Source organism: Ceratotherium simum, chromosome 17, assembly GCF_057802395.1.
Source record: "Ceratotherium simum simum isolate JZ-2026a chromosome 17, ASM5780239v1, whole genome shotgun sequence".
Classification (NCBI taxonomy): Eukaryota; Metazoa; Chordata; class Mammalia; order Perissodactyla; family Rhinocerotidae; genus Ceratotherium; species Ceratotherium simum.
Genome location: NC_141916.1, coordinates 4,555,113 through 4,578,618, shown reverse-complemented (window position 1 = coordinate 4,578,618; position 23,506 = coordinate 4,555,113). Strand labels below are relative to the sequence as shown.

The 23,506-nt window shown below is 43.1% G+C and overlaps 1 protein-coding gene across 3 annotated transcripts in view; it reads left to right on the top strand.

The window, feature by feature from the left end:
* IRAK3 (interleukin 1 receptor associated kinase 3) overlaps positions 1–23,506 on the top strand; it is a 56,298-nt gene that overhangs the window by 31,520 nt on the left and 1,272 nt on the right. Inside the window, exons 9-12 of one of the 3 annotated variants that reach the window (XM_004429376.3) lie at positions 12,576–12,774; positions 13,039–13,101; positions 13,190–13,354; positions 15,163–15,757. In XM_004429376.3, coding sequence (XP_004429433.2) covers positions 12,576–12,774; positions 13,039–13,101; positions 13,190–13,354; positions 15,163–15,678 — 943 coding nt within the window. In that variant the 3' untranslated portion in view covers positions 15,679–15,757. Of the gene's footprint in view, positions 1–12,575; positions 12,775–13,038; positions 13,102–13,189; positions 13,355–15,162; positions 19,940–23,506 lie in introns of those variants that run through there. The other 2 variants (XM_087442065.1, XM_014786704.2) reach the window with 2 other exon arrangements.

Below are 23,506 nucleotides of genomic sequence, written 5' to 3'. Positions count from 1 at the left end.
TCATATTTCGCATTATTTTCTGTCTATAGTTTCCCCGGTATGTATGTGCGCGTGTTAAGAATTCTCGTCTATGTATTTAAAATCTTGCCTTTTTATTAATGAAAACATGTCTACCAAATTTAAAAAGCTACATTTATATTGCCAAAGGGGAGTTTATATTATCTTTGGGAATTATTAATGAACAATGTAGGATAGTTTTGTGTATTTTATTAATTACACCTGATCCCAAACTGTGAGCTGAGTCTATATTCATCTCACTTTTTTCCTTTCAACTAAGGTTTAAGGAACGGCTAAGTGACTTATACAGGGATTTCTAGCAAGCTAACAGTAGTAAACGGCAATTAAAATTCTTTGTCCTTGAGGCTCCAGTGTCTCACTGATTCCACTGAGGGAGCCCGCTGCCTCAGAGCTTTGTATATTCCTCTGTGCAGCTGAGCAGCAACTCCAGCGTTCGTTTTTAAGACATGAGAAAATCAGAAGCAACATCTTCCATCTTTCTTCTTGCTCAGTAGACATAAAGAATCTTTCAGACAGAGAGTACATACCTGTGGCAAACCCCGCCTGGTGAATTTTCCCTCTGTGCTTTTCATCTTGAACCTGTCCAAAAGCAGGTAAAGACAGCTTGGCTGAATAGCAGGGAACACTGAATTTAAAAGGCTGCTGCCTCTTCTGAACCATCTCCTAGGGTCTTGACAAAAGCTTTTAGTGTACTTTTAAGTTGAGCAGAAGAGGGACTGATTACTTACTTTGTTTTTCTGGTGAAATGAACTCCACATAAGAAGACTCTACAGTTTGACTTAGTCCTGGGGGAGTGGGGGGAACGACCCACAGCTGTCTGCTCCTGTGCAGTGTGGTAATTCACCAACTGCCGGTGGCCCCGTAGAATCAGCATAAAATTGGTGCACCCCGTGGGACCCGGGACAAAGATGGACAGTGAAGGTCTCAGGGGTCGGTGGAATGAACCACTGGGGTCAGTTCCAAAGGGCTGAGGGGGCCACCCCCAACCTAAAACGTTCCTCCTTCCACACAGCTCACAACCAGCTCAGCACAGTAGGTGCTCAAATAAATGTTTTCACTGAGTAAATAAATGAATCAATACCTGGAATTTTGCTGTACGTATTCCTCCTTTGGTTTAAACTAAAAGTGAGTATGAGCTTATTTTTAATAAGCCAAGGATTAGTTGTTAACACGTTAATTAAGCATTAATACATTAATGTTATTGGTTTTCCTTTGGTGTGACTGAGTTCATCAGGTCCTTTCCTGGAAGCGGAGCTTGAGGGGTGAGAAGGGAGAGAGTGTCGAGGTTCTGCTGCTTGATGGCAGAAGGGGACAGGGAAGGCCACCAGCTGGGGAGGGTACAGATCCAGCTCCGCCTGCGCCGCCAGGTTTTCCACGGCTCCCGCTGGGGGAGGAGACGTGCCTGTGCTCCTGCTGCGTCTCTCCTGGTTTTAGTTAGAGCGCAGACTGTGGCCCTGAGTTCTGCTGTCTCATTTTCCGGTAGTGACTTCAGGCAGGTTCCCAGGAAATAGGCTCAGAGGCAGAGAGGTGCCTGCAGGAGATTTTTCAGAGTACTCTCAGGAACAACAAAAGTGAAGGAGGGAAGGAGGAGGGCAGAGTGGGCAGCTGGAGAAGCTGAGCTGGAATACTGTGATAGAGGCCTCAGGTGTTTGCACCCCTGCGTCTGACCCACCCTGAGTGAGGCTGTAACCTGGTGAGGCAGCTCCCTTCTCCCAAGGGCAGGTCCCAGCTTGGGGCTCCGCTATGAGCCATCAGCAGCCCCGCCTCCCTGGCGGGAGAATGAGTGCCACCCTGGATGCTGAATGCAGGATCTAGGCTGCGCCACGGCAGCCGCCAGTTATAGGGAGAGATCTGACTGCACGGCGCTCTGCCAAATGGGACCAAATGATTCTTCTTTTCGTGTACTTTCCTGCCACCCTCTTTTCATCCTTTCCTCTTAGTTCAGTGTCCACTATTGTTTAAATCAGAGAGATCTGATTTAAGAAGCCGACTTGCCTCTTAAAATGCGATTCTGAGCAAATTGCTTAACTTCTCTCAGGCTCTGTTTTTCCCTCTGCAAAATGCTAATAAGAGAATAGTAGCTTCTATCTCTTAGGGTTAAAGGACAGAGTGTGTAGATGGTGCTGAGGTCTCCCTCCTCAGCTGGGAGCTGCTGTTACACTTGCTCAGGAGTGGCAGGAGGGCCACTGGCAGAGGCTGAGAGATGTGACGGTCAATCAGTCTTCTTACTCATCACTCTTTTACTCTTAGTCCGTTCGGGCTGCTGTAAAAAAAACACTGTAAACCGAGTGGCTCATAAAGAACACACGTTTATTTCTCACACTTCTGGAGGCTGAGAAGCCCACGATCATGGCACTGGCCGGTTCTGAGTTGTGAACGCCCACTTTCTGGTTCACAGACAGCCGTCTCTTCTCTGTGTCCTCACATGGTGGAAGGGGCAAGGGAGCGCTCTGGAGCCTCATTATAGGGGCACTAATTCCATGCATATGAGGAGCCCCCATGACCTAATCACCTCCCAAAGGCCTCATCTCCTAACACACTGGGGGTTAGGATTTCAACATATGAATTTGGAGAGACACAAACATTCAGTCCACAGCACTTTTGCTGTGATGACCTTCGTCATCAATTCATTGTGTTTGAAAAGTGGATCCACAAACTAAGCTCTATTTTAATAAAAATCACTTCTGTGTTAACACGTTTATTGAACGTTTTGAAAATCACATTCATTTTAGTTCACAAATATTTTGGGGAGATCTGTTGTGTGCAGAGCATTGTATGAGACCACAGTGGGAAGACCTTGACGACCTTAGTCTTGACCTTGAAGGTTCAACTTGGTGATCAGAGAGAGAATGCAAACACAGAAAATAAATGGTACAGCACTAAATATGCCCAATGTGACGTTGGTCTGAGAAGCCTTCTTCTAATGAGGTAGTTTTAAGCCAAGGCTCTGAGGAGATGGGTGATGGCAGTGGATGTGTTGAAAGAAGGGAAGAGAATATTCCTGGTGGAGGCAATAATTTGTTCAAGGGAGCAGAGTAAAGAATTGCCAAGTGTGTAATGAAAGCAAGACAAATGGGTTGATTGGAGAGGAAAGGATGAGGTTGGAGAATAAGGAAGATAAGACTGGAGAGGAGTGAGGAATGTGGTATGTAGGGGGTTGGATGGAGCCTTGAATGCTAACTAGGCTAAGGACCTGGGGTTGATAAGCTGGGCTCTTGTGAGGGACTCTGAGGCTTCTCTAGGGTATAGGTTGGAACAGAAAGGTTCTGGAGTCTCTTAGGTGGTCTCACAGTTTAAAAGGGGGCCATTTCTTCCAGGCCAGTATCTCAGGTTCTTGTCTGGATGTGCTGAACTATAAAATCATTTAAATAACACTGCTGGACAGACTGCCCAAGGAGTAATATAAAAACAGAGTACCAAAGAGATCGGATCAGAAACAGAGAATTTCATGGAAGAGGCAGGATATAAACTGAAAATGCAGCTAGCAACATATTTTATTTTTTTAGTTGGTGAAGGGGCTGCTGATGATTGTTGCCTCTCTGGGTTTTCCAATGGGTTCGAGGTTCAAACATAACCATGTATTGACTACGCCCCCCTAGGCCTGTGTCCGGGTGTGGAGTTCTGAGGCTGTGGGCACTTATTTGAGAATTGTGTTTCACAAGGGCTCATCAGTGTGTCCCCATCTGTTCCAGAGCAAATGAGCCCCTTCCACAGCCACTGAACTCTCGGCCTTTCTGCTGAGCCCACAGCAAAGGTGTTAATGAGTGCCGACACTAACAGCAGGTTTTCTTCCTCTCTTTTGGTGATGTGCACACCTGCTCTAGAAACTGGAAAGAGACCAACTCACTTCATTCAGGGCACTGAACATCTGTCAGATGGTAATGACATTCAGTCCCCAGCAGTCTTGGCCAAACGTAAATTGGCTGACCTAGATTACCCTCCCAAATCTCTTTTAAATGAATCTTTCACTTTGCTGTAAACGTGGGCCTCCCTGATTCTTGGTCCCTCTATGAACAGCCTAGTGCTTTTAGGAAGGTCTGAAATCCCTTTTTCTGCCTTTGTCACATTAATTTTCTAATTCTTTATAAGGAAAGGCAGCTTCTAGGAGAGATGTCATTTTAGTGCACAGTCCTGATAATTGGCTCAAAAAAGGACATTCTGGGGCCAGCCCTGTGGCCTAGTGGTTAAGTTTGGTGCACTCTGCTTCAGCAGCCCAGGTTCAGTTCCCGGGTGCAAACCTACACCACTCATCAGTGGCCACGCTGTGGCGGGGACCCACATACAAAATAGAGGAAGATTGGCACAGATGTTAGCTCAGAGCCAATCTTCCTCAGCAAAAATAAAGGACACCTCAAAATGTGTTAGTCACCTTTTCTATAAGGCTCTGTTTTTGTTGGAGTGAGAAAGGGAAGGTATTGCCACCTTTATTTTCTTCCCTGCATTTGGGCCTCAGACTGATGAATCACAGAAGAGTTTATCATACATCATTTGACATTATTAAATAATGTTTTTCATAGTATGAAATAACATGGAACAATGTGCATTAAGTGAGATTAAGTGAACAAAAGCCAAATTGAGTAATACACAGTACACAATTATAACTTTGTAGAACTACAAATTCATGAACTAAAAATAAAAGATTGAAAGTAAATCATGCCAAAATATAAATAAGGCTTTATTTAGATGGCGAGACTATGGCTTTTTATTTAATGGCTTTTTACTTCTACTTTATGTCTTTATTTTTTTTTTTTAAGATTTTATTTATTTATTTATTTTTCCCCAAAAAAGCCCCAGTAGATAGTTGTATGTCATAGCTGCACATCCTTCTGGTTGCTGCATGTGGGACACGGCCTCAGCATGGCCGGAGAAGCGGTGTGTTGGTGCGCGCCCGGGATCTGAACCCCGGGCCGCCAGCAGCAGAGCGTGCGCACTTAACCACCAAGCCACGGGGCTGGCCCCTACTTTATGTCTTTAAAATTTTTATTTAAAGATTATGTTCTACTCTTATAGTAAAAATAAGAGTAAAAAAAAAATAACTTGGCATCAGACCTTTCTACTTCAAACTGAGTAATCAGAAGTTCCTAGAGGGAGTCTCTAGTTGCTCAGTGATGTCCTAACATTTCAGTTCATTCCTTCTCTGTAATTAATTCTAGCAACAAAGAAGCTTGATAATTTTACACCTTTGTGGTTTTTAAAATAGCTTAAGAAATGAAGATTGTTAAGTCATTATTCAGCAGCCTGGGGCTCAAAGTGTGAGCAACACCTTTTGTCTGAGCAAAAGGAGATGGTGTCCACCCAGCTCCGATGTTTTTTTCAGTTAAATGCAGTAAATCGAGAGCACCAAACAGGGAAAAAGGAGGGCGAGGCTTTAGCTCTGGGTCTGCCACTAACAAGCTATTTTGCGTACAACAAGTCATTTCAATCATGTGGCCTCATTTACCTCATCTGAAAAAGATCTGCAGGGATGACAAATGAGTTTCTCACATTCCATCTTTGATTGATGGGTAATGACTTCCCACATGCAGTGTTGAAAGGGAATCGGGGATGGGTGTGTTCTGAACTCAATTAGTGATGGCTGCCAAAGATAGGGGAGGATGTTTTGGCAACATTTGGGCCTCGGATTTGCCACATACCGAGTGGTCAGAGGCTACTTATGGTTTCAAATTCTGTTAATTAACAAACTGATGACATCACCAGCTTTTGCCTAGCGTCTTCTGTAAACTCAGCATTATGCTATGTAAACGGCGTGAACTGGTCTCTGAGTAAGTGCCAAATGGTAAGTGCAGGCTGTACAGCAGGAACTTGGAGAAGGAGGGTCACCGGAATTCAGAGTAGTCGAGTGAAAACTCCTTGAGGAAGTGAATCTTAGACTGCATAGAGGATTTGGATAAAAATAAGGGAGAGGGAGTACTTGGCGGGTGAGGGGAACAGCAATAAGCGCAGTCTATCCTGACCGCACTGGTCTAAGTGCGAATACCTTCAGGGTAGCTGGTGGGCTGCAGACGATTAGGGAGCTCAGTGAAGGCCAGAGGACGTTAGACCCAACATATAAGACCACTGAATAACTTATGAATGCTGCCAACAACACTGAGTGTAGGTATCATGGGTCTTAGCTTAACGGAGAAAACTGAGATTTACAGAGGTTAGTAATCTGCCTCTGTCACGTGTCTGTAGATGGGAAGGGAGGTGGGGTTCCATGTTTGTGTGGGTCCAGCAATTATGCTCTTATTTGGTAAAGAAGGGTTCCTAGCCAGGATTCCTGGGAGTGCATTGGTTTCACGGGCAGAGGCAGGGAAATTGGGCAGGAGAAGAGAACATAATTCGTATGTGCAAATTTGGAAATGCTGACATTGGGCTCCTAGTGAAAATGGCAGTAGGCAGCAGACTTTGAGGGGGAGACTGGGCAGGAGATCTGCATTCAGAATCTTTGCCTTGTTCAAGCAGTGAGAGTAAATAACCTTCTGTAGAGGGAGAGACTGTCAAGGACACAGCTGTGGAACACCCAAGGAGGAAACCAAGCCCTCATCTCAAAGGTATTTTCGAGAAGTCTGGTGGTTTAGTTAGCCCAAAAATGTCTTAGTAATTTGAACTCTTCAAAGAGAATGCTATAAAAACAAAATTCATTTCCAGATGGTAGAATTTGAGGAGGAAAAGGATTTAAAGAAAAGAATCTTGAAGAGTTGAGGTGTCTTCTTGGCAAAAGGCCCTCATATTTTTATTTGGGAAACGAAGATGTTTTTGAATTACAGGATCACATAAGAGCATCTGAGAGCAGTAAACTTTCTTGTTATTTCCATCCTATCCCTGGGCGAGCTTAATTGTTTTCACATTTATGAACGATTTTAAATTGAAATGCATTTTATCCTCGGCATTTTTCATTCCAGACATTCATTCCTGTTAATGTTTCCAAAGCAAGGAGGTAATCTTGGTGAACATTTCTAACGTCTCCTATAGGATCATGTTCTCTCATCGGTATTGTCATGTGTCTCCTGCCAAGTGAAACAATCTTTCATACAAGAGCGGTGGTCTAGGAGAGAAAGGAAGGAAGAAGCCATTTGCTTAAAAATGAATTTTTACAAAATACAAATTGATTCGAGGGCTGGCCCCGTGGCTTGGCGGTTAGGTGCGCGCGCTCCGCTGCTGGCGGCCCGGGTTCGGATCCCGGGCGCGCACCGACGCACCGCTTCTCCGGCCGCGCTGGGGCCGCGTCCCACATACAGCAACTGTAAGGATGTGCAGCTATGACATGCAACTATCTACTGGGGCTTTGGGGGGGAAAATAAATAAATAAATAATATTTAAAAAAAAAAAAAATTGATTCGAGATGTGTGGTCGTAGTAAGTGCATGGAGAATTTCGTTTGTGTGGGACTGGAAAGACTGAGTGGTTGTAATGAAGGTAGGAAGCCACAGATTGGCCCCTTCCTGCAGTCATGACACCCTCACCTGAGGGCCCAAGCTCCCCCTGTCTTTACCCCCAGACCTGATGTGTGTGGCGGGCAGGACCCCAGCTCATTGTTTTGCAGGGATGGTAAAGCCTGCAGGGATTGCAAAGTCTGTTTGTTTGTTTGACCGACTGTTTGTTTAATTAACTAATCTCCTCTCTCCCCTTCTCCTCCCCCAAAAAACTATTTTTGTTTTTCAGAAACATTTTAGGTATTAACAATTCTTTTTCCTCAAACTTTCCTATGTTCCTCCTAGTGTCTCTCTTCTTCTAAAATATCCAAATATGTTCATTTTTCCTGAGGGATGCCAAAACAAATAAATATTACATAATTTAAAATTTCCGGTTAATTCTATTTACCTCCAATGTCACTAAACCCCAACATTCACTTATTTATGCACGTAGATACATACAGCCAAACAATGTATATCTTTTTCTCTCATGGTCTTAAAATATCTGGAAATGTTACTTAGTCAGGTTCTTCTGGAACTTCTCTGGAACTATTTTGAAACTCAATGGATGCCTTGAAAGTAATTAACCCAAGGGTCCTCACATCTCCAGGGTCATCCTTCAATCCTCTGTACCTTTGTTACTTTAAATTGGTGTCCTTGAACTTCTGGAGTACCCAGCCAGGTTCCTTGGGACTTTAAGGTAAGGTGGTGGGTATAGGATGGACAATGGCCAGGCTACGTCCTTTAAAGCACATTTCGAGGGCCTCCCTGTATGTCAGGCACCCTGCTTGCGTTTTCTCGTTTAATCGTGGTGAGAACTCTGTGGGGTCAGCATTATCAAATCCTTTTACCTGCAAGGAAAACTGAGGCTTAGGGAAGCTGTGCTAGCTTGGTTAGAGACGCAGTTTTACATTTAAAGCAGCAATACCCCTTATTGACTGGGCCTGTACACAGAGAGCCTAGACTCACAAGGCACCAATTAAGCAAAAACAAGCTCTAATGGTGTCTCTCAGTCCTGCCCTGGTTCAATGGGAAGGAAAGAGAAAGCTCCCTAATCCACGAGGGGTAAACAGTTTCAGCTTCACTCACTTCAGGCCGGAGGCACTGCGTGCTGAGGTGGGGGAGGGGGTGCGCCCTTTTCCAGTAACCTGCGGGCTCCTGGAGAAACTGGGTCTTGCCTCATCTGGTGAGGGGTGTCATGGTGTTGCAACAGCAGTGGCACAGACAGGAAGGTGTCCTGTTGCCTCAGGCTGTCCTGGAGAGGCCAGTTGGGTCCTCTTTATCTCTGGGGCCTGGGTGGAGTCTGGACTTTCCCTGAGAGCTGCCAGGCACTCAGGAGCTGGACTAATGGGCACTCATAATTCCCTCTAAAATCCTTTAAAAATATATGTCTTTAAAGACCAATCATGCACTTCCATATGAAACACGGTGTTTGCACTTAAATTCAAATCCTGCATTGTAATCTAGGTGTATCATCTTGCTTTACCGTTAAGACCCAAGAGCTTCAACTAAATTAGCAGACACCCTGGTGAGCAAAGAAAGCAGTTCTTGTAGCTTTTGTTTTGGGAGTTCAGGTCCCCAAAAAAGAGTTGTCCTAGAGACCCCTAGCAACAGAGAGATTAAGTAACGTCCCCAGAGTCATAATACCAGTTCATCACCTTGTGTAGGATTTTCCACGTCTACTTAGTGTACCACCACCGATCCTTCAGCTGGAAGAATTATCTAGAGAGGTGATGGCCTTTCTGTTACGGTAAATAGCCTTGTGGGAAAGAGTAGAAGAAATAGGTTGTAGAAACACCACATTGAAGGTGTGGGCCATGGCGTATGTCTCTTCTGTCTCTTTGGTAGTCGCAATAGCTAGCAAGCCGCCCTTTTTTTTTTTTTTAATTTTTTTATTGATGTCTTAATAATTCATAACATTGTGAAATTTTGGTTGTGCATTTTTGTCAATCACCATATGCATGTCTCCCTTCACCCCTTGTGCCCACCCCCCAGCCCCGTTGCCCCTGTAACCACAATACAGTTTCTCTGTCCATGTGTTGGTTTATATTCCACATATGAGTGAGATCATACGGTGTTTGTCTTTCTCTCTCTGCAAGCCACCCTTTTGCTGCGTTATATAGTTATATGATTTTAGTTATTTTATGTTGTCTTTATTTTGTTAGTCTGTTTTACCCTCCACGGGATAAACATGTTCAGTTGACCTGCATGGTAGCTGAAGGTACTTTATGTTTGAATGTTCTATTTAAGATTGACGCAGGGGAAAGATTACAGTAAAATTGATTGTTAAAGGGCCTTTTGCAATTTCCACTTTCCTAAAACAGAACATTCTTCCTCAGCTCCATTAACCTTTATTTAGAACAAAGTAAATCACTGGACTTAAAATTTATGTTCCACGCTAAAGTCTGCTGGTAAACAACTTGTCTTTTGACCAAATACCATTATACCATTATTCAAAGTGTAAATGCCGCGTCCTAGGACAAATGCACATTCTCACTGCCGGCTGCTCCGTGACCCAGAGGCTGCTGCGGTTTGTTGTGTAACGCATTGTGGTCACCAGCACACCTCTGCCTGACACTTGCGGAAGCATGAGTCACCAGTTGCTGAAAGCTTCCCACCAGTTGTTCTGAGCGTCAAATAAATGGATTAGATTATGGGGTTTTTTTGTTGTTGTTGCTTTCTTTTTTTCTTTCGTACTTAGGAAAGACCTATTCTTCAGGGATTCTAAGTGTTTCACAAATTCGGCTTTTGCATTCTCATGGTTCTGGCATTTTAACTTATGGTTTTATTCCTTCTTTAGAGCTAGGGGGGGAGGAGGAAGAGGGCTAGATGTTTGACATTGAAACTCTGGCATTCAGAATTTTTCGATTCTCCTTCTAGGCTGAAATAAAGGGGGTGGGGAGTAGCTGTGTGAGCAGAAGAGAGCCAGGCTCTCAGTGCAGAAGAGCTGGAGAGGCAGAAGCTTGGGTCCTGGGAGTGAGAGTTAATGCACCTGTCTGCCCACCTCACCTCCTGGCCCACCTGGCAGACTCCTGCACTGAATACCCCAGCACTCTGCAGTGATCAGGGCATCTCCAGAAGTCCCAGCCTTGATCTGAACCCATGAAGTGTACACCTGTGGAAGAAGTAATGCTGACCTGATTGTCTGTTCTTGTCTAGAGCTGGAGAGAAGGCAGGCTCTGCTCTAGTGGATCCCTCGTCTTCAGGGGTATGTCAGGATAGTCACCGCTGCTCCCCAAGTGAGAAACCCAAAGGATGGATGAGGAGTGATATGCATGTGTGAGGCCCAGGCTGGCCCTAGAAGCTGCCAGGTCTGAAATGTCTGGGGAGAAAAGACAAGGCAAGGAGAAGAAAGAGGGCTGTGATTATTGACACAAGTCTGGAGGGCCGGGCCCTCCTGACTGTCTCCTTGTAAATGCAGGGATCACATAACAGGTGAGGGCCTCAGGCCTCATGCAGAACGGGGAATCTCTGGATCTTGCAATTTTCCTGCCAGCCTTAGAGGAGAGAGAGTGAACAAAGTTTAGAATGTGTCCCTCTCTACCCTTAAAGGGCCCTGGGGTGTCTCTCCATTTTGTCTGTCATCAACACAGTGCTAGACAAAGTCTGGACCAGAATTCTTGAGGTCTTAGCTTCAGATCCTCTGAATAGAGCCAGGACTCTGAATACTCTGACTTGTTGTAACCCCTGCGATTCAGAGCCGTGGAACCAGGTGTGCCTGTGCCTCCTTGTACAGGGACAGCAAGGGCTCTGGCGCTTCTGTAAGATCCCGTGTTTGTTCAGGATTAAGAAGAGCTTGTTCTCGGGGCCGGCCCCGTGGCTTAGCGGTTAAGTGCGCGCGCTCCGCTGCTGGCGGCCCGGGTTCGGATCCTGGGCGCGCACCAACGCACTGCTTCTCCAGCCATGCTGAGGCCGCGTCCCACATACAGCAACTAGAAGGATGTGCAACTATGACACACAACTATCTACTGGGGCTTTGGGGGAAAAAATAAATAAATAAAATTTAAAAAAAAAAAAAAAAAAAGAAGAGCTTGTTCTCATCCTGTAGCTGTTACCCCTTTTAGTAACAATGTGTAGTACTACAACTGTACCACTTGGCCTCTTGGATGGGCAGGCCTAGGATTAGAAGCTTTGTTTCCAGGGAACAAAAAGCACGCTCCGAAAAGCCCTAAGCCAAGCTGAGAAATAGGTACCTTTCTCTTGGCCCACCCACCTCTTTTATCAGTATCCATCTGCTCTCTCATGATTAATTACTCATTTTCGTCTTACCGACCGTCTATTGAGCATTACCGTATGTCAGGCAGGAGGCTATGTATATTCCCCATGTCAGTTCTGTTGTTTTCCTCATTTCACATGTGAGGAAAGACAGCATTGAGGCTTACGGGGTGAAGTAACCTGCCAGGGGTCCCAGAGCCAGGAAGAGGCAGAGCTGGGACTCCCCGCAGGTGTGGGCCATGTGAAATGCGTGGGCTCGTCCTTTCCCATCCCTGCTGGGACAGCCCTTCGAAAGTGAAAGTCTGCGGCTGCTTACTCTCAGCCACGATGTTAAACGATCATTAAGGTTTTTGTGTGACAAACAGCTGACACCGACTCCAAGCACTTAGCCTTTGCCTCTGCAGATGTTTATGTTTTAAATAAGACTCAAGGACAAAAAAGCCTAGAGCTGGGACAATGCAGTAGGGTATCCTTAAGGCAGGGGCTCCCAAAGATTCCTCAGATCACCGCAGGTCAGCGGCTCTCTGGTGATAAGCCCGGCGTTCCACACACAGCTCTGTGCACATAACAGACACGTAATTCCTAGCTGATTAAAACTCGGCTACTGTTCTCATCACATGTAAGGAGAGCACAAGGAAAGCTGCTTGGGTAACGTTAGTTTCTCCTGTAGACAAACCATCAGCGGTACCCACTAACTCCATATATGTGTCTGTAAATTGGAAATGCCCACTCTTCCTAGGTCATGTTTTTGTTTTAGGTTTTATAAAACACTTGAATTTATACTTTAAGAAAAATGGGAAAGTGTCCTCTGGTTCCTGGAAAACTACGTATGGCTTTATTTTGTCGGTGTTTGGAATTAACCAGGTGTGAAGGTGAGCTTGTCATGTTGTTTTTCACCGGAATGCCCTTATGGTTTTTTTGTCTTGTTTGTGCTTGATCACAATTTTAGTGCAAACATACTTTTGGATGATCAGTTTCAACCCAAACTAACTGATTTTGCCATGGCACACTTCCGACCCCACCTGGAACAGCAGCCCTGCACCATCAGCGTGACCAGCTGCAGCAGGAGACATCTGTGGTACATGCCCGAGGAGTACATCCGGCAGGGCAAACTCTCCATCAAAACTGACGTCTACAGCTTTGGGATTGTGAGTGCCAACTGAAGTTAACAAAGGGGGGGTGTTCATCACCAAGCATGCTCTCAATTCTAAGAATTTTTTTAAGGTCGTTAACTTCTGGACCTATTGATTTCCTGTTATTGTCTTATGCATTAAAATTATGCAATCAGTCAAGTAATAAAATATAAAGTCATTAATTAGAATGAACCATGTTCATCATCAAGGTTAGGAGTTGCAACTGATTATGTGTATGTATTTAACAAATGTAGCTGACTGTCTATATCTTCTTTGTAGGTAATAATGGAAGTTCTGACAGGTTGTAAAGTGGTGTTAGATGATCCAAAGCATGTCCAGCTGGTAAGAACTGTCTTCGTCTCTGCACCTAGCTCTTGGTTGTTTTTCTGATCAAGTTCTAAATGGTACGGTTGTCTTCTTCTCTTCCTAGAGGGATCTGCTTATGGAATTGATGGAGAAGAGAGGCCTCGATTCATGTCTCTCATTTGTAGATAAGAAAGTGTGTCCTTGTCCCCGGAATCTCTCCGCCAAGCTATTCTCTTTGGCAGGCCAGTGTGTTGCGACACGGGCGAAGTTAAGACCATCGATGGGTGAAGTGTGTATACATGTGGTTTATTCAAAACTGAGCGCCTGGAAAATCTAAATTGGATAAATTGTGTGTCTAAGTGAATCTTTTATCAGTGAGACAAATCCAGCCCCCAACAGAGAAATCTAACCTAACAGATAGCTTTTCCAAGTCAACAAGTCGCATCTTTTGGTACTCTGGTAGAGGTCATTATTGGGTGGAACCAGGGCAGCACAAAAAATTTAGTGAAAATACATAGGGAGTAGTTTGGAGAGAATATTTTATTCAACCTTCATTAAGAGATCTGGCCCATTAAAAACGCAGCATGTGTTTCCCTTATTGATTTTTTTATGTACACATCTGTCTGAATGGATTTAATCATCCATTCATTTATTTATTTGTTGAACAAGTGTTTATTTAGTGCCTACTTTGCATGCGCCAGACTTTGTACTGGGTGCTGGGGATACAGGTGATCAAGATATAGTCGCTGCCCTCAAGCTCACAGTCCAAGAGGAGGGTCAGATCAGTAAACATGGAATTTCAGTATGGAAAGATAAGCATAATGACTGATGGGAGTCCAGGCCCATATGGGAGCGTAGAGTCAGAATACTTACCAGCCTATGGAAGTCAAGGAAGCTTCTTGATGGAGGTGACGGCTAAGCTATGATCTGAAGAACAGATTTGGATTTAGGCAGCAGTAAGGATGGAAGGACATTCGAGGCAGAGAGAATCCAGACCTACAAAGGCTCGCAGGTGATGGATTCCAGGGTGCTAAGACTGCAGGGAGTTCAGCATCGTGGAAGTGGGAGGGGGTGAGGGAAAAGCTGGAGTGGTTAAAGTGATAGAAGGTTCCAGGGGTTAGAGGGACATGAATTGCATTCTAGGAGTTTGGATTTTATCCCGAGTCTATTGTAGAGCCATGAAAGGGTTTTAAACAAGGAAATGACATAATCAGAATATGCAGAGCAGTGACCTGGGAGTCAGGAGAGCTGTGTTCTAGGCCTGACACCACCAGTAAGAGCTATGTTACCTGGAATCTTGGGCCCAAGAGGAGCTGTGAGATATAGAGTGGAAGGAGCGTGGAATTGGGAGCCCAGAGATCTGAGGTCAAGCAACAGGTCTGCTCCTTACTGGCTGCTGATAGTGATTCCTTTTTCTGAGCCTCAGCTTTCTTATGTGTAAAATGAGAATAATAATGTTGTTTGTGTAGATTAAATGAGGTGATGTGTGTGAAAGCTCTTTGTAAATTATAAAGCTCTCTATATGTATTTTTTCAAATTACATGTGTGTGTGTGAAGGGATGTTATATATTATTTTATATCAGGTCAGCGGTTCTCAATTCGGGCTGCACATTCCAATCCACTGGGAAGCTTTTAAAATGCAGATTCCTGGGCCCCCATCTCCATATTTTTTTTGAATGACAATCTTAGGTTGGGGCTAAGGGATCCGTATTTTAAGAAAACTCCCTTAGGTAATTCTGGCACCTGAGAACAGGGATCGGGTCCACTGTCCCCCGACCCCTTCCGATGCTCCACATATTAAGTTTGGACTAAAAAATGGTAAGAGACTGGCCCAGGGTCACAAAGTAGTCAGTGGCAAACTTAGGCCTGAAGTCAGGTCTCTTGATATTTAATTCAGTGCCGTTTCTTTGCTTCAAATGAATTTACTCATTAAAATGAAGGGGTTTAGCTAATCTTTAACCCTTTCTCATTCAAAATTCTATGGTCAAACTTATTTCGTGAACGTAAGAGAATATTCCTTAATAGGTAGATGAAAGAAGGTAAAAGGAGAGGTTATTCAAGGTTAACTCAGTGTTTGTCGGCTTCTTGGTTCCTCAGGTCCTGACTGTTCTGGAAAGCACTCCAGCCAGCTTGTATTTTGCTGAAGATCCTCCCACCTCACTGAAGTCCTTCAGGTGTCCTTCTCCTGTGTTCTTGGACAACGTACCAAGTATTCCCGTGGAAAATGATGAAAACCAGAATAACCCTTCACTGCCTCATGATAAAGGCTGGAGAAAAGATAGAATGACTCAGAAAATTCCCTTTGAATGCAGCCAGTCTGAGGTTACATTTCTGGGCTTTGACAGAAAGACAGGGCATAAGAGAAATGAGGACGCTTGGAACATGCCCAGTTCTTCTTGTGAAGAAAGTTCGTCTCCAAAGTATGCAGCCCCATCCCAGGACTCAAGCGCCTATGGTATGAATGTGGACCCTTCTGTAGAAGCTCCAGGCCATTCTTACAGGAGCAGTCCAGTGGAGACTAGCTGTTCCTCCGAATTTTCCTGGAACGAATGTGAAGAGTACAAAAAGGAGTCAATTTCACCAGATGATAAAGAAGAAAGCAACCATTGCTGAGGCCCTGAGTGCAGGTGTCATCTGGGGAAGACATTGCCTTCATAAGTAATGCCAAGAGGATGATGGATGGTGAATTTGGGTAATGCACATCAACAATCTGCACAATCCTGTTCCTTCCTTTCCAACTCGAAAAACAAGGTGGCTTAAAAATTTATTTTATCAGGATAATTGCCTCATGATCAAACCTGGGCTAAATTAGAGCCATTCAGAATTACTTAAGATCATGGGCTCTGGCTTCAGACAAACAAAACAATCAAAACTTACCAAAAAGGGACCGGATTCTAATGTCTTCTCCACCCACCTCAGTGTGAGTGCTCAGCCTCCAATCTGCTCAGTGACTTCAGTTCACTTGGATTCCATTGTTTGGTTTAGCTTGCTTGCCAAGGCTTAGGAAATGTCTGATTTGTAAATGTTAATAGATGCCTTTTTAAAGAGTTGCCTTTTTGTTTATTTTGATCGACCCCTGATATACTTCTGTTCATCCCTGTCAAGCCTGCCTGTCTGGAAATGAACCAGTTCTCCACAGCTCTGACTGTTCTGTATAGAGAGGGGATTCCTGCCCAAGATCTGTATTTCTGTATTTAAACTCTTAGGATAGTTTATCACATATAATATAGTTGTTGACTATTATTACAATTTTTTTTTTACAAATTTAGAGACCTATGTATGAAATTTTAATCATGTAATTTTTGTTCCTAAGAAAGTGGCTGGTCATAAGGGCCTAGGTCAGCTTTTTGTTTGATTCTGTACCTTCTAACTCTGTGCCTTCATTTTTGCTGTTTACCGGATCGCCCCCTTTTGAAATCCTACCCAGTCCCTCAGGGCTCACCGGAAGTTTCCCTAATCTCTCTAGCCAGAAGTACTCACTTTATTTGCATTTCCACAGCAATTTCTGTTTTTTATTTGTCACTTTCTGAATTACATCAAAGTTGTCTGTGTCATCTTATATCTCTTACTAGATAGTAAACTCCCTGTATTAGTTTCCTATTGTTGCTGTAACAAGCTATCACAAACTTAGTGGGTTAAAACAACATAAGTAATTATTTTACAGTTCTGGAAGTCAGAGGTCCTCCGCATTCCTTCTGGAGGCTCTAGGGGGGAATTCATTCTCTTGCCTTTTCTAGCTTCTAGAAGCTATCTGCATTTTTTGGCTCATGGCCTCTTCCTCCATCCTCAAATCCAGCAACATAGCATCTTTGAATCTAGATCTCTCTCTCTCTGATCTCTTCTTCATCACCTCTTTCTCTTACTTTGGCCCTTCTGCCTCTCTCTTATAAGAATCCTTGTGATTGCATGGGGCCCACTCAGATAATCCAGGAAAATCTGTGTATCCCAAAAATCCTTTAATTTAATCACATCGGAATGTCCCTTTTCTCCTGTAAAGTAATATATTCACAGGTCTCTGGAATTAGGATGTAGACATCTCTGGGTGCCATTTCTCTGTCTGTCACATTCCCTGAGTGTGCAGGGGCCATCTCTTCAGGGCCTAGCGTGTTATCCTATACAGAGCAGGTGCTTCCTGATAAATTAAGTTGAATTAAATTATCTCTATGAACCCACATAATCAAAAATTCAGCTGTAGTAAACATTGCTGAGTAAATTAACAAAGTGGGGATAATGGCTGTCTTTATGATGATGGATAGAAACACTGCCCAAAAACCATTTCCAGAGAATTTATGGACTCTCAATCCAGTACTTTTATAATAAAAGGGTAGATCCCTAGTTTTCTGTGCCTCAAAGAAATATACTCATGCCTTTTTTTTTTTGGTGAGTCAGTACAGTTGGGTTAATCATAGTCAGATTGGAGTCCAGATTCAGGAAAAATTAATAGAGAAGTCATCAGGAATCAGGGTCAGGTTAACAGACCAAGGTCAGAAACATGGAGCTACAGTTCTAAGAAAAAGGATCTCGTGGTAGGAAGTGCAATTCAAAATACAATAAGCCTTCCTCTGATTGACAGGCCAGATAAAGGTCCCAGGTAAGCATTTGGGAGAGGCCCTGCTCACAAGTGGTCTGCAAGGGACCTGGCTGCCTAAGGCTGCCTTCCCCATCGGATCATGACACGTGTGTTCACAATGCTCCCAAACTGACCATGTGCTAAGACTAGTGGGGGAAAGAGTTGGACTAGACTTCATATGATTTTAATTCTTGTGACCTGTCCTCGTTTGGCAACTCTGCATCATACGTGTTATGAAAGGAAGCAGTAATTTGACTTTATGTATTGTAAACCATTCTGAGGCCGATTTAGCTTAGAGATGTAGTCTGAAAGTATTTTGGCTGAACTGGGGAAATGAGCCTGGAATCGTGTGAAGTTGCCACTAGTAATTCAAAAGAAGAAATCAAGACAACCAAGAATTGGCTCTAGGTCCAACTGTTTCCACTTTGGATCTGGACACCCCAGTACCGTCAACGAAAGGTCATCGAGGAAGCTCTGAGGAACACCAGACCACGCCATTACTCAGCACATGTGTCATCTGTTGGTATCGTGTTGATTTGAACTTGCTTAGTTGACTTAAAGAAATGTTTCTCAAACTTTATTGTGCATCAGAAGGCTTGTTAAAAACACAGATTGCTGGGCCCGACCCAGTTTCACACGCAGTGGGTCTGGGGTTAGGAATTTGGCTTTCTAACAAGTTCTCGGGTGCTGCTGCTGCTGCTGCTGATGTGCAGGCCGCCCTTCGAGAACCACTGCCTTCAAGTGTCCTCAAGTTGTTATAGATCAGTAGATTCTACCTTCCCATCTACTTTGTATGATTTTTGAGAGAGAACCATTTCTTTTAATTCTTTTATATTCACCCTATTACTTAGGATTTTGTTTACCTTAGAGTAAGAACTCTACAAATATTGTTAATAAATGATCTTTTTTGACTAGATCACCTTGCTAGGGTGTGACTGTGGTGGACTTCTTAAAGACCAAGTCAGATTAGCTGGCAATAACCTGATTAATGATATGGTAAACAGGTGCCACTGTGGCTGGAAATTACCAGAATTTTCTATTGAGTAATCCAGTCCTCCTGACTAGATTTGCCTTCTAGTGGGTGCATTCATAAATGTTAATTGATAGGAATTAAATCTTTGCGTCCTGCTGTGGGCAATAAGAGGATGCCTCCATGGCTTCATGATGTAGAGACTAAGATACATGAAGAAACCAAGGAAGAGCCTCCAAGTGTTCCCTCTGATCAGCAAACATGAATTAGTAAGGAATCTCACTCATCTTCATCCTTATAACACCCCGTGGGCAATCCTCCAGGCAGATCTTATTCACTTGTTAGGGTTTTTGTCTCATTTTATAATTCCCCAAAACATGGAGAAAATATTTTGTTGTTTTTGAAAATAGGTATGGGATTTCTGACACGATCAATTGTATTGGCTTCTTGAGAATTATTCTAATGATCTGTGATTCACTGCATGCAGGTGAAGTTTCATGGTTGGTACTACATCAGCCTGTGTAATACAACTTTCATGACCTGAGGTTCGGTGAGTACAGGAAGTGAGCGTTATCACAAGTCACATTTATTGAGCATCTGCCAGAAGCAAGGCACTGTGTTGGCTACTCAGGTACCAAGTAAGGCGCAAGCATTTTAGGAAGGAAGGAAAGGCATCTGCCCAAGTGAACAGTACGGTGACATCTGTTATTTGAACCACAAACCGTTGGAACCGAAAGTGAGGGTGGACAGGGGGAGGGGAAGGCAGAGATTACTGTGCACATTCGAGAGGGTAAGGAAGGCGTCTTGGAGAAGACTCCTGGAAGGAGAGAAGGGATTAAGAGAAATGGAAAAGAGTGCCCAAGAAGCTCTCCAGGATGGATAGAAGGGAACTGGGGGCCCACGGCTCTCCTAGAGCTCTACACAACCCCGCCTCCAGGGCTGGAAGGATGGGTTGAGGGCGAAGGGAACTGGGTCCAGAGCTGTGTGTGTTTCTTCCTGTTTAACCCTTACAGCCTCCCGGAAGGTATAATTCCTATTTTAGAGAAGAGGAAACCGGCTCAGGTGGGGTATGTAACTTGCCTAAGGGCCTCCCAGATCTGGAGGAGCCGGGATTTGAACCCACGTCTGTCTGACTTCAAAGCCCATGTTGTTTCTTGTCCTCCACAATACACAAAGAAGCCACTGCAGATTCAAGCTCCTACGAAAAGGAATGGATGTGAAAAGTCATTTGTTGATTCCAGAAATTTTCAGTAGGCACTGAAGCCTGGTCATGTCTTCTGCCTTTTTCATTACCCTGCTCCTCTGCTGTAGGACCACCTCTGCGGTCATTTGATGTGAGTTAAGTGAATTCATTCATCCATCCATTCATTCATTGAATAAGTATTTACCAACAGGTGGAGATACAGCGAAACAAACCCAACCAAGATCCCTGTGCTCGTGAACTTAGGTTTAGTGAACTTCGTGAATAAATGAATGAGTGGTGAATAGGGAACTCCGTGGCAGAGCTTTATCTCAGTTCTCACACTGACTGGCAGCTCTCCATGAGCCCTCCACACGGAGCCATCTCAGAGTATTCTCTGGACGTAGACCCTGCCTTCTCTGCTAGCTCCTCGGTTGGGGTTCAGAGAACTTTTCTCCTCGTCCTGTTGAATAGTTGATATCTCCATGTACCCAGCGTTTTGCTATTAGTGTGCACTAAGCAGTCAGCGTCACACTTTGTGGCAGTCATGACAGAGCCTTTTCTTCCGTGGACCTATGATTTCTTCAAGGCATTCATTTGAAGGCTGGTGGCATCTTCCGCAGGCTGCTTCTGCAGAATCTACGCAGGCCTCCCTCACTATCGGCCCATACTGGAATTGCCAGTTGACATCTCTCTTCTTCTCCACAAAATGGAAACCTCCCTAAGGGCAGGGGCTGTATCCTCATTTTTCTGTCCCTAACAGCCAGCGTAGTAATTGGCACATAATATGGCCCAATAAATATTTGTAAAATGAATGAATCAAGTAGTCCTTGACAACATCTTCAAAATCACTGGCGTCTGGTGTACCAAGACTGCTGTCTAGATTGCACCCAGAGTCTGTCTTTCTAATATCCAGACTATCATCCATCATTTGCTTAAATGGTTTCATCTCACCATTCTTGGATAAAAGTTATTAACTTCAAATACTAATATCTGAGCTGTCTTTGAAAAGAGGAATTAGGCATTGTGTACATTGCTTATAAATTCACTTCATGGTGGAAAATATTCCCAAACCGTGTCTAAGCAATGATAGACCAGCATTTTGACAGGGGATAAACTGATGTTAGATGTATTTTGTTTCCATTTTTCTGTCCCACGTTATTTATATATATTTGAGGGTCCATTAGACTTACGAGTATTTTCTTAGGGGTCATTTTTATTGCAGAGATCTACATTGCCTCCCAAACCTTCTCTTAAGAGCCTTCTTACTGGTGTCATCTGCTTTGTTGCAAACTTTTGTGGTCATCTCTATAAATACCAAGAGAATATTCCCAAAGTTTTTTATTGGCTCCTTAAATTTAAAATTTTCTTGTAGACCAATAATTGGGATGGAGGGTAAGAAGGTGGGAACAGTTTACTTGCAGGAGATTCAGACTCAGTTAATGTTGATGTGTCTAGTAGTGTGCTAGATGTATTCACACATCATTTAAATGCCTATTGAGCTGGGTTCTGTGACTCTAAGATCGAGGAAACTGAGGCTCAAATAAGTTGACTTTTATCCAAGATCACACCGTTGATGGAATGAGGATACAAAACAAAACTCTTTATTCAAGCTCCAGAAATATCTGCTCTGAGAAGGGGTAACTTAAAAATTAAAAGCATCCCCTATTTGAAAATGAAAACAGTTAATAAATACGTGTTTATTATTTTAATATTATTATTAATTTTGTCCTCCAAGATTGGCGAAGATTAAAGCAATTGACAAGAATGTGGGCAAATGGGCATTCTTGTTCACTGTAGGCAGGAGCAGAAATTGGTACAACCTTTCTAGAAGGCAATATGCATCAAATTTGGCAATATATATCAAAAATTTAAATGATGATCCCTTTTACCCAGCAATTTGTTTAGGAATTTATCCTAATGAATAAAAATTACACAAGTGTATAAACACGAGGGCAAAGGTGTACTTTATGATGTTTATGATATTAAAGTATTGGAAACAGCCTAAATATCCTTCAATAGGAGATGAGTTAAATAAATTATAGCACGTAATATACAATTGAGTTGTATGCAACTCTCATTAAAGACTATTTAGATCTGTGTTTATTGCCATGGAAATTTGTCCCTGAAATATTATTGAATGAAAACGCAGAATACAGAATGGCATGTCTAATAACATTGGATATTTTTAAATAATCTGTTTCATAGAGAGATCTTTGCTAAAAGGTTAATGGTGTTTTTTTCTGAGCTGTGGTGTTTGGGTGATCTCTGCTTTCTTTAGACTTTTGTGTATTTGAAATTTTTATAATGAGCATGTATCATTTTTATTATCAAAAAATAATAAAGCTATTTTTATTTTGGGGAAAAAAATTCTCTACATTTGTACATTTGCCTGTCTCTTTGCTTAGTTGTGTCCTTGGTGACAGCTGGCAACTAGTGATAATGCTTCTATGCCATTGTCCTTTATTATTTCTGTCTTCCAGCCTTAGTGACTGAAGCTCCCACATGGATTTGTCTGGTATCCCCTGAGTAACAAACTTTGAGAGGGCTTATAAAAAAGCAATCCAAGAGGCAAAAACCAGACGACCTGAAATACAGAAGAATAGAGAACAGATCACAGTGCACAACTGAGAATACTTGTAATTAAAGTTTAGTTGGTTTTGCTAAAATCTTTAAAAGTTACCCTTAAGATCTATACTTTCAAATCGGCACTTTAAGGAGTAACCTATACTTAAATTAAAAGATCTTTGGGGAGATAAATTTTCACCATAAAGTATCCATTCCCCAGACTTGTGCCCCACTATCCCTTTTTAGCCTACACGAAATTTTAACTTGCTGCTTTTAGTAGACTCTGCTCTGTAGTTATCATTGGAAATAAAGCTTGCAACAGTGCAGAGAAAGTGTGACTTTTCTCGGCAGGTGGAGATGGAGCCTATGTAACAAGGCTAATGGGATCCACAATAATGCAGTAATTATAAAGGGAAATGGCAAAGTATCCTCCAGGGTAAAATGCCAATTCTAATGAGTTCTATCTGGAGGGACTGTGTTGTGGGCATAACTCAGAGTGTGTAAATATGATAAAAACACTTCCTAGGCAAATCCTGCCAAAAGATAAATTAGTGCTGGCTTCTTAAGAGCACAACCACAAATTTCGTTAGCCACAAATGTAAGCATAGCCACAAATTTTGTGCTTTTGATACCAAAGTAATGCATTGGTGCTTCTTTTGCGTTTCCTGGAATGGAAATGCCAGGTGATACCAACTGTACCAGCGCTGCATAGATTTCAGTGAAAGAGAAGGAATCCGATACATAAATACAGTGTAAAATGGAATCTTTCTGAACAGCTTTCTGAACATTGGAGGGAGGTATAAATAACTTCTGGTCGTCGTCTTAATCTTTTTAATCCCATTACTCACTAATGATAATCTTGCGTCATTCTGAAAACGTAAAGGCTAATTAGGGTGCACTTGCCGGACCATTAAACACTGGATCTTGTGGTATTTTCTTCTTTTATGTTTGTAACACAGGACTTGTTAAAAGAGCTGCAATGACTTCAGCCAAGGGCAAATATTAATCTATGACCTTTTATTGTCTTTATTTTATATACATGGAGGAAAATGTATGCTTGCGTTTCAGTATGTTTACAAAGCTAAATATGCTTGTTTATATCAACCCACTGCTGGCAGCTCTAAGACTATTGCTTGAGACAGGAGGCAGAGCA